The sequence below is a fragment of the Rhamphochromis longiceps genome, linkage group LG19 (genome assembly GCF_057381845.1).
Source record: "Rhamphochromis longiceps isolate RC_006_pf linkage group LG19, R_longiceps_female_GT1.1, whole genome shotgun sequence".
NCBI lineage: Eukaryota > Metazoa > Chordata > Actinopteri > Cichliformes > Cichlidae > Rhamphochromis > Rhamphochromis longiceps.
The window spans coordinates 8519548-8530336 of NC_140575.1; the positions used below are offsets into that span (position 1 = coordinate 8519548).

General features: G+C 41.4%; 1 protein-coding gene across 1 annotated transcript; it reads right to left on the reverse strand.

Moving 5' to 3' along the window:
- Positions 1-5595: 5595 nt before the first annotated feature.
- Positions 5596-9384, reverse strand: LOC146646141 (cell division cycle-associated protein 4-like). The gene is made up of 2 exons (XM_085391963.1): positions 9042-9384; positions 5596-8078 (listed from the first exon to the last, which is right to left on the reverse strand). Exon 2 carries the CDS (start codon positions 8072-8074, stop codon positions 7268-7270), a length of 807 nt encoding a protein of 268 aa, XP_085248089.1. The 5' UTR covers positions 8075-8078; positions 9042-9384; the 3' UTR covers positions 5596-7267.
- Positions 9385-10789: the final 1405 nt, after the last annotated feature.

The window sequence follows — 10789 nt, forward strand, 5'->3', positions numbered from 1 at the left end:
ATGGTGCTTGTAGCTAAATGTTAATAGTTGCTAACAATTGCTGTAGTAATATTGTACTAATATTTTCTTTGACTAACAAACCTACTTTACATCCTTAGAGCTGAATAAAAGAGCTTTTTGATACAGTTTTAGCAGGCTGGTCTTTAGCCTGTGTAACTACTTTACTTACTTGGGTCTGTCCCTTCTGCTGAACACTAAGGCTGAATCAAAACAAGTATTGCTCAAGCAGAGCACACGAATCACTTATTTACTCTGATCCCCCACATTCCTACCCAAAATAAAAATATGTTTAAGAATATGCAGTGTTATGTGTAAGCATGCATATTGTGTGTCTTTGAATATGTGTATGGATGTTTAAGTCACTTTGCAAACAAAAGAACTATCCATTTTCCATTATCCATTCTTAAGAGTTAGCTGTTTTGCTTTCAGTTACGTGATTTACGAATGTTTATTAGTCAAAACAAAGTGTTTTCACTGCTTCCTGGCATTTTATGCTTTAAACAATAAATTTATCAAGAAAATATTAACAGATCCCCCCTCCCACCAAAATGAGCTCCTCCAAGAACACGGAAGCTTAAAGAATTATCATTATGACCAAGCCCCTGCATGGGATGTACATTTAACAGATATAGGAAGTTGCTAGAGGCCAGTATAAAGGACAGCACAGAGACTCTGATCATGAAAGCACAAGAACAGGCCGTAAGCCCCAGATCCATAGAGACAGGAGTCTACCACAGCCAACAGGACCCAAGTTGGTGCCCCAGAGACTATGCAGTACAAAGTAGTAGGATGTAAGATACAAGCTAGGACTGTACACACTAAAAGAACCAACCAAGTGGCTGAGGTAGTGCACAGGTGCATCTGTGGTAGAAATAGACTAGAAGGTCCCAAGTACCAATGGGAGACACAATGAGAGAGTTCCAGACAAACAAGCAGCTGCTGGCCAACAAACCAGACATAGTGGTGGTTGACAAGGAAGACCCCAGGGAATACCAACATTAGTTAGAAGGAGCACAAGAAAATAGAAAAGCAGAGGTGGGCGGTCCCAGTGATCCCAGTAGTCACAGCAGCAGGAGGAAGTGTAACCCCAAAACTGGAAGAGTGGTCTGCTGATGGAAGAGTAAGGGGAATAACCATGTGCGGTGGTGTAGCAAGGAGAAGGCAAAAGAACGTGACGGTGCACAAGAGTGCAGAGGACTGATGCAGCATACGTGCTAGTTATTTCACTTATTCCCAGAGGGAACGTGTGGTTGATGAGAATTTTGGGGCCAAATTATATGCAAGGCACACGTGTTTTTGTTTCACAGCTTATGTCATTTAGAACTGATAGCCTACATTTCTTCTGTAAAGAGTTAAATTTCATTTTTATGTTTACTATATTGTCTGAACCTGAGCCTGGTTCTGCTGGAGGCTTTTTCCTGTTAAAGGGGAGTTTTTCCTTCCCACTGTCACCAAAGTGCTTGCTCATAGGGGGTCATATAATTGTTGAGTTTTTCTATGTACGTATTATTGTAGGGTCTATCTTACAATATAAAGCACTTTGACTGTTGTTGTGATTGGGTGCTGTATAAATAAAATGATTTGAAATTGTCCTGATCCATGTGACTCCTGGAGAAAAATAAAGCTTTTTTCACATATTAGATACAAAGTATAATTCACAAAGTAGAATAGAGAACTTTTTTCTTTTGAAGTTATCATCTGGTGTATGAGCTTTGATGTAAAAATAGCAGTCAGTTAGCTTCATAATAATATTCTGCTAGAGTGAGCATGTGCAGTCAGTGAAAACATATAGGACTAATACGTCTGTAAAATTACAATATGAGGAATGTACCGCTAGACACCGCATTCTTTCTGAAAAAATATCTGAATGTCACTGAATAATAATTATTTATTAGCTTACTGTTTTGCTGTGTTGATAGTATAAACTAATTAACATACAAGCATTAACAGCTTTTTGGACAACTTACAGCCTTTTGCTGGTTGAGTCATTTTCCATTATGCATTTTAAGCGCGGAGAATAAAAGAGAAGACTGTAGATGCAGTCCCACTGTGCACCTCATACCTCACATAAATTGTTGATTTATTTTTTATTTATTTTTTTTTTTTTTTGCATTAAAGAAAATAAAATAGATTATGAAGTGCTACTGGCTCTATCTGCCCATCGCTCTTTGGTCCATCCCATTGTTTTGTAGCAGAACAGGCGGTTTATTGTGCAAATGTGTGTAAGTGTGTGTGCGTTTGTGCTGAGTCAGCCTGGTACACCGAGGCTTTCTGAGCCAAAGCCTGGCTTTACTGCACCGTAGCAGACTGATGCCTGCCTGCAGAGAAACAGTAAACCCAGACTGACACACCACAGCACTCTGCTGGGCCATAGATACACAGTTATACTTTCACAAAATCTTTGGTTTGGTGGACAGACCGACAGATAGATAGATAGATGGATGGATGGATGTGCAGTTCTGGTGTGTTAAAATGGTAGTATTGGCTGTGGCTGTGTGCAGTGGTGCACGTGTTGCTCCTCCTTGTGTGTGGCCACTCCCTGAATTCCTGCACCAGAGGCCTCTCACTCACAACATCTACTCTACTGCTTTCTCTCCTGGGCTGAGATCAAACCCATAATTTTGCTGAGAGAGGGAAGAATGTAGCAGAATATCCATACTGTGCTGCATTTTAATCTGACACATCGTGGGTTTTATCCGTTTGTATGCCGTGATGTTTTGTCCTTCGATCCCATCCAGGGCTAGAGGCTAAAATTAAGCTTGAGTCTGTTGCCATATATAGAACATATGTTGCTTTTCTTTTTTTCCATGTGTTGTCTTCTGTCGTTATAGTTCAACTAATATGGAAACAGATGAATACCGAAAGTAATAAATCAACAAGCCATTAAAGGGGCACTTCATGGAGTGATGCGTAATTATATTTGATCCCAAGCAAAAAGATGCTTCTCTGACAGGGAACAAAGGAGGCTGAGAACTCGCTTTATAGTAAAGTACTCATATTCAGGTTTAATGGAATGACAGGCTGTGTAATTGTTTCTCATTTGTGAGACTTTTCGGTTCCAGTCATTTTAGCTTTTCTTCTCTTGAAAATATCTAATAAAAATAATGCAACTAATTTTTCATTGAAAATTGAAATTGAAAAAGTTTTGATGTTTGAAGTCTTCTCAAGGATCTGTACAATGTAAGGTGAAGACCCTGCTATAGATTATAGAGAAGCCCATTGATTCACTATTTGATAGCACTTTGCGACAGTGGGAAGGAAGATCTCCTTTTTAACAGGAGCTCTTCCTCCACGCAACCTAGTTGAGGGTGAGGGAGGGGAAAGAGAAGGCAGAGGAGAAGAGCAGTGCTTTTGATGATATTTTTCTGGTATAATATTGCTGCTTTTACATAAATAAAAGGCTTTCAAGGTTTTCCTTTTTTTTACACCAGTATTGATCTGTAATGTTGCATATGCTTTATAGAGATCTACACTGCATTTGCAGAGGTAAAGGTGAAACATGAGATTAAACCTCTGTCCAGAATTTCCATGACTAAGAGAGTTGCCAGTGAATTGAGTGAGATTCACAGGAAGTTTAGTCCCCTGCTGTGAGAAACACTGATACTTACTGTACTGGCTTCATTGCCAGGTCAGGTTTTCTGAAAATGACACCAAGTTTTAGTGATGAAGCTGCAGAAACACCTGATTACAACACCAACAAACACTGCAGGACCAATCTTTTTGAATGTGCATTGTCTTTCTCATCATAAACAAACACCTGCTTTTCTATCAAATGACCACCAGAGGGAAGTGTTGGCTTCCATTTAACTCTCTAGACACATTTGGGAAATATATATATATATATATATATATATATATGGGCTGAGGGAAATTTTGCCCTCAGCCCTGCTTTCCAGGCTGCAATGCCCTTTTGCATGATGTATCATTGACATGCTTTAGCTTATACATGTATACTATAACTGAGGTTAAGCAGTTAAAGGTTAGAAGGATTTTGGCTGAGCTCAAAAGGGACTGTTGCCTTGGAGGCAACACACAAGACAAGATACTCCTGCAGGTCCACAGACCACATGCAGTCAGTTGCGTATTGAGTAATGTCCTGTTGTGTGTACGTGGTTGGTGTGCAGAGGTCGGCAGGAATGTCTGTATAGTAAATACTTCATGTTCAGTTTTTGTAATAGAGATGTGACGTTTGTGTCTTTGTGCCAAAGACACAGTCAGGTCTGCATGATGTTTTGCAATGAAAGATTAAAAGACTCACACAAAGCGGTTCGAGTATTTTCTCTTTATTGTTGGATAAAATCTATAAAATATTCCAAAAACAAATACAATACATTATGAACGATCATCTTTTCACTGAACAAAGTCTTCCTTCAGTTACATTGGAGGGGGGGGGGGGGGGGGGGTTGTTTTTCATGTTCAGCATTGACAACATACACTTTGTGCTTTGCAAAACCTACTGACACTCTGTGCTTTCACACAATTATAAATAACACTGCAACCTCCTGCTTATTATATTCGATCCTGTCAGACAGATTATGTAAAATTATTTTATAAAAAACAGAAAAGTGGTTTTATTTCACCGGCTGAAGAACAGCCAATTCACACTGTGTCTGTGCAGAGGCATCAGGAGCAAAAACAAGTTGTTGTTGGAGCAGCAGTGCGCTGCTCGTACATCTCATGTGATTGGTCTGTAGTCTTAGTCTGGGCAAAACAAGCTCCAAACCCCTCCTACTGAACATGTGACGCAATCTGCTTCCTCCCACCCTCCTCCACGTCCTCATCCTCCTCCTCTTATTTTCCCCCTTCTGGCTCTGGCTGCCACCTCCTCCCTCAGCTAGTTCACTGTCAGCCCGTCAGGATACATTAAGCTCATATGCCTGTAGTGTTCAGCGAGCACAGAAAAAGGCCAAGTAAAGGGAAGAAACCATGACAGCCGTGGCTTCTGAGTGCTTTAGGTAACACCTTTCTGCAGTCCTTTGGTTTACAAAAAACAGAACAAAAAACAAAAAATATCAATGAAGCTCGAGCTCACACAGACACAACACCTCAGCGCAGTTGAAAATTAGAATCAGTAGTAAGGCACGTTGTCAACATGAAATGAGATGGAGATGAGGACGGATCACTTTGGTCTGACAGGAGAGCGTTAGATTCTCAGCACAATTAAAATGATAAACCACACCGTTTCGATCAGCGACAAACACACGACAGCTCTCTGGGTGAAAACAGGAGTGTTCCAGGTAAACCGGCAGACAGACAGACATCAGGAGGTAGAACAGGAGTAAACCACAAACAGCGAAGGTCAGGCGTCAGATTCCCTGTGACCTTTCACTCACTGGATTTCTTCTACTAGACAGGAAATTGGTTTCAGGTAGAAACGCGTATAAAACTGCTCAACTCCCACATTGCGTGTAAAAATTGAAATAAACAAAAAACCCATCAAAATACAAAGGCTTCTGTTTTCAGGTTAAACTCTGAGACACGGCAAAGGTGCCCTGACCATTGACTTGATGTGATTGGCTCCTCAGTCAGAACCAGACTGGGATTACATTACCATTTAAAAATACATATTGTATGCTGAGTTAATGACATGTTGGATTTACTATACTAAGAAAAAAAAAGCTGCCAAGAAGGAAAAACTCTTATTTGTCATACAGGTGCTGACTGTTTGTCCCATTTTGTGTCACAAAGTGCATCAACACTGACAGTCCGAGATTAGAAAGAACCTTAATTTATAAGTTACACTCACACCTAACCTATAGACTCTATGTAGAAAGAACAGTAATATGGTTTGCTGTTCAGTTGTCATTCACAAATAAAAAATACAATTAGATAAAAAGGCAACAAGAAAAACAATTTACCCTTTCTATACTGGAGCATTGAGATGTCCTCTCTACACCCCCCACCCCACGCGCACACACACACACACACACACACACACACACACACACACACACACACACACACACACACACACACACACACACACACACACACACACACACTTTCTATACAACTTCAATATAGTGCTCACAAGCGGCTGCATTCTCCTTTCTACTAAGGAAATAAATATACAGATAGATAAATAGTCCATGCTCTGACTGCTGTACGGCCACAAAGACTTTCATCTTTCCTCAACAGGAGTTGCTCGGTCCTACAACTGAAAAAAAGAAACTCGGGCCTGGGCTCTCCTGGCTGGCAGAAGCACGCCCTCTTAAGTAATTGAAGGGATTTCAATTAATAATCAACCCAGACCTGATCTAACAGTCAGAGTGCCGCACGAAGCACGGCAGCTCAGGTTTCTTCTGACGACTGCTGCAGTTACAGAAGCAGGAGAGCAAAGTGACAAATACTTGGAAACGTGAGGATCCACGTCCAGGAAAATTCACCTTAAACACTGCCGTATGCCATCAGTTTTTCATGTCCAGTACCACCCATTGCAACACTTCTCTTGCAAGTTTTGCAATATACTTTTGGTGTGCCAACTTTGTCTAAACATGTCTGATCTACTCTTAGTAGAGATTATTCACCTCCTACTCATAATACAACCAGCTGGAAAGCTAAAGCGCTGCCCGGTTTGATTCCAGGTCTTCCTGTCCCTTCTAAAATGCCTTTCTGATTGTAGCATTGTTATATACCAAGTTTCAGCTAAAAATAAAATTCTTTGATTAATATTGATTGGTTACACAAATAAAAGGTACATCTTTTTTTGCATTTTTGTTTTGTTTGCCAGTAAAATGTCATAAATTAGCTCTTCAATTGCTACTTTTCTGACAGCCCAAAACCCCAGCATAAAAATACTAAAAAAAATTTAAATAAAATACAAAGACAGAAATAATTTCTTTCCATTTTTGCTCAACTGACAAATTGTGTCAAGTTTTCGATCTTCACTTTTCCTGTCAATAGCAGTTTTGGACTGATAACTATTAAAAACAGTGCAAAAGAGTTGTACCATGGATGTCTAACTTTATAAGACGCTCTGAATGTTATTCTTCATCTGTTACAATAAATATTTCATATCTCTTGAGGCACAAGCATAGGTGCATAACTAGGTCCTCATAAGAGGCATGTGCATATTAGAATTAGTGTTTCATTCCACCTTAAACTGGCTCAACCTTGAGAAAAAATTTCAGCCAAACTATCAGATAGACCGTTAAAAGAAAAAGAAAAAAAAAAGACAGAGTTCATCAGAAAGAGTTTGTCAGCCCTAATTCAGCCGGAGCAGCTCCTAAAAAAAAGACAGGAAATGTTCAGAAGTTCATCTCGGTGATCAGGACTTTACCAGGATCTCCATGATGTGGTCCAGGTCATTCAGGTCCACGAGACAAGACTGGAGGCTCCCGGTTGAGGAATGGCTGGAAGAACGTAATTTCACGTCCTCGTCCGGCCATAGCGACACGCTGACTGGCCACAGAGACCCTGTCGCCCAGGCCGACGGCAGATCTGAAGTCTCATACATCGATGTGTCAATGTCCTCAAAGATATCATCCAGGGCGAGGTCGCTGAGGTAGCCCATGGCATTTACTGCATCGCTGAAAGTACTGATGGCTGCAGCGGGCAGAGATTTCTGCTGGTCGGGGAAGTCAATTGCCTCCTGAGAGGGGAATTCGGGAGACAGTGGGGGAGACAGAGACAGGCTTTCCCCATCTCCTTCGGCACACCCAGGGCACGTAACAGGCACGTCCTCTCTGAAATCGTCCCTGAGTAGACAGGAGTCATCTGCATGAACGCCGCTGATGCTGAGACGTGAATCTGAGGTGCAGGTTCCCACGCCGTCACTCCGTATTTCCTCCTGAATCTGCCTGAGAGTATTGATGAGCAGCACGGAGCGGCGCAGGCTGAGCTCCATCCCCGCCTGATAACGCTGGAGCTTCTCCAAGCAGAGGCCGAGCACCCGCTGACGCTGCTGCAGGTGGCTCATGACCGATTTGGACGGGTCAATGAGAAGCCCGGCCTCGTCTTCCTGGCCATCCTTTCCACTCTGCTCCTTTTCCTCCGTAATAGTGGCTTCCGCGACCACCTCAGCCTCCAGCTCCTCCAAGCAGCTCCACTTCCGCTTCACACCTCGACCCAACATTGGCCTGCATCAGGGGATAAAGAGCCCATTTGTTAGGTTGCAATAAGGTACAACGTGTAATGAAGAGTTACATTTACATGGCAAAACACAACAAATAGTTCTGCAAAACTAAATTAGGTAGAGAGGCTAGTTTCCCAGGGCTTGAACTGACTGTTGGTCTTAAACATTTGTCTTTTTTAAAGTCACCAATCGGAGCATTTCCTCCTGTTGAAGTGAAAGAAAATGAGACACAAACCTTTGACAGCAGTTGCTGAGATGGTGTGTCTATTCTTTCTTTATTTTATTTTTTTAGGGCTTGGATCTCTGATCTGGCGGCATGGCAATAAACCTTGCATTCAATTTATGTAAGAGCACAAAGCAAGCGAGCATGCTTAGTTTCAGAGACACTGTCAGGCACAGAGCCTTTTCAAATCAGGAGAAAACACATAAAGCATAAAGCTGCAGATACTGAATATATTATGCACCTTTACATAGTCGATTTTTTTTCTCCCCTGAGTTAAGACATTTGAAAGAGCGCATTTTACCAACTATGACTCACTGTTAGACACCCCAGCAGGCTTGACAGACTTTACTCATCCATACAGGGATGGGTAGCGCCATGGATCACTTTCTCTCTGATCCTTTTACAAAAGTAAAGAGGACACACGAAGCCCCATTTGGTGAGTTTGACCCTCGTCGGAGAGATTAAAGCTGCTTGGTCTAATTTAATATGTCGGTAGAAGCCTCAACAAAGTAAAATACGCGGATAATAAACATGTTAGCAAAAATCAGTCTTTTTAAATCGCTAACTACGATCATATGGTCACTCTACACTACTTATTTAGCTCAGGACCCCCGAGAACACCCCTTAACCCCGTGACGGTTCCCGTACTTCAGCGGGAACGTTAAGATCCAATTTGAACCAAGTTTAAAGGGCAAACTTGAGTTCAATTTAAGAGAATGACATGAAGACGACAGAAAAACCAACCTCACGTGCCCTTGGGAAGTGTCATGGGAGGTATGAATCCGTCGAGTCTTCGGCTGGTTTCGTTTCAGTGTCCCGTTCCTGAGCTGTAGACGGCCGAAGTGTGAGGAATGTACTGTCCGCTCGCAGCAGCTGGGGGAAGGCGGCGGAGCTGCGGAGGAGGGGGGAGGGGCACGGGAGCTCACCGGCGCACGGGATTGGTCCGTTCACCCGACGATCAAACCTCCGCCTCCGCCACTCACGGGGCAGCGAGTGTGAGGTCGTTTGTTCCGACAGCGATCTGGCGCTGCGTTTAAGAACACCTCGTAACAGTTGGAAATCATGTCGAAGCACACGAAATACACGTGAGCGGCGATAATGGCCTTTATGATCGGTGGAAAAAGAATTTATCAGGACATGGGCTTGTTTTGTCCAGTAAGCGGTAAATAATAAAAGCTGAGCATGTTTTTAAATATGAAATCACTGATAGAGCGTAACCACTGCTGTTATTGACCATGGTGGACTTAAGTATTAACCCTTTAAACTTGTTTGTCTTTTTCCGTTTGACGTATTTTTGGAACTTTAATTATTTTTTTTCACGCATTAACTATCTGCATAAATTTTCTGTTTAAGTACAGTTATATATATTGTCCAGTTTAAGTAGTGTTACTTTAGCTCGATTTTTCTTGCACTGACTTTATAGTTGTTGACATAAAGCAAGAAGTGACTTGTTGAGAAGTGTGTGACAAAGTGACCCTACTTCTCAGTTGATTTATTACCCCAGTAATCACTCAGAATGGGTTTACTGCTAGTCTTCAGTCCTCTTGAGTACAGCACAATGCATATAGCCCATGGCATTTAGTCAGGATATGGCAATGGCAAAGCTTATCTGTGGTACTGTGTTGTTTTTAATTAATTTTAATTCTAACTTTTATTTTACTTATTTGTTTATTTAGGTCACCTGAAAGGATTCTGTTCAGCATTTGGTTGCACTAACAGAAAATCCAAGAAGTCACCTTTTTTCTGTACCATCCATTATTTTTTCATATTGTCAAAACTACTTTTACTCCACGTGTCTAGTTACTTGCATTACCCAGGTTTTAGGTCCTGGTTTTAAGGCATACATTAATGTAATAGCAACTATTAAGTGAAAGTTTGATTCAAGGCTAAATTTAACTAACATACATGTGGTCTGTTTTTGTTTCTGCAACACGTGACCTACTTAATATTCAGTTTCAGATCCACCAGTCTCTCCTCGGGGCCGATTCTGGTTCCCAAAAACCAAGATGGTGACAAGCAAAATTCTACAGTAGAGCTTTGGAACAGCACTGTGTCTCTATAAAAGAAAAAAAGTGTCAATAATACTCAGACTAGATTATTGGCAAATCAGCAATATACCTGTTGCCTCTACTCAAAGTAACTTATGAGTACTTTCAGCATTAGTGTTGTGGCGTCCTACCGCATAATGTGAAGTAAGAGGACATTAAAGGTGCCAAACATTATGCTATTTTATGGACAATTCTTTCTCTTTTAGATGCCACAAATGTTCAGACATTGATTCATAAAGTTCTCCCATGAATTTACATCTAACAAAGAAGTGAACATTTCTTTTAACAACATTTAATCAACACAGTTTTACCAAACAGACACCAGTGCATCCGTGCTGGAAATATCTAGAAGCCCCAGGTTGCTTTATTGCGTACCTGAACGCAGCATTTTAAAGGGACAAGATGACTCAGAACGGAACGGGAAGGACGTGACCAGAGAGACAG

Coding starts and splice junctions, on each gene's coding strand:
- LOC146646141 (XM_085391963.1), bottom strand. CDS start 8,074: ATGTTGGGTCGAGGTGTGAAGCGGAAGTGGAGCTGCTTGGAGGAGCTG.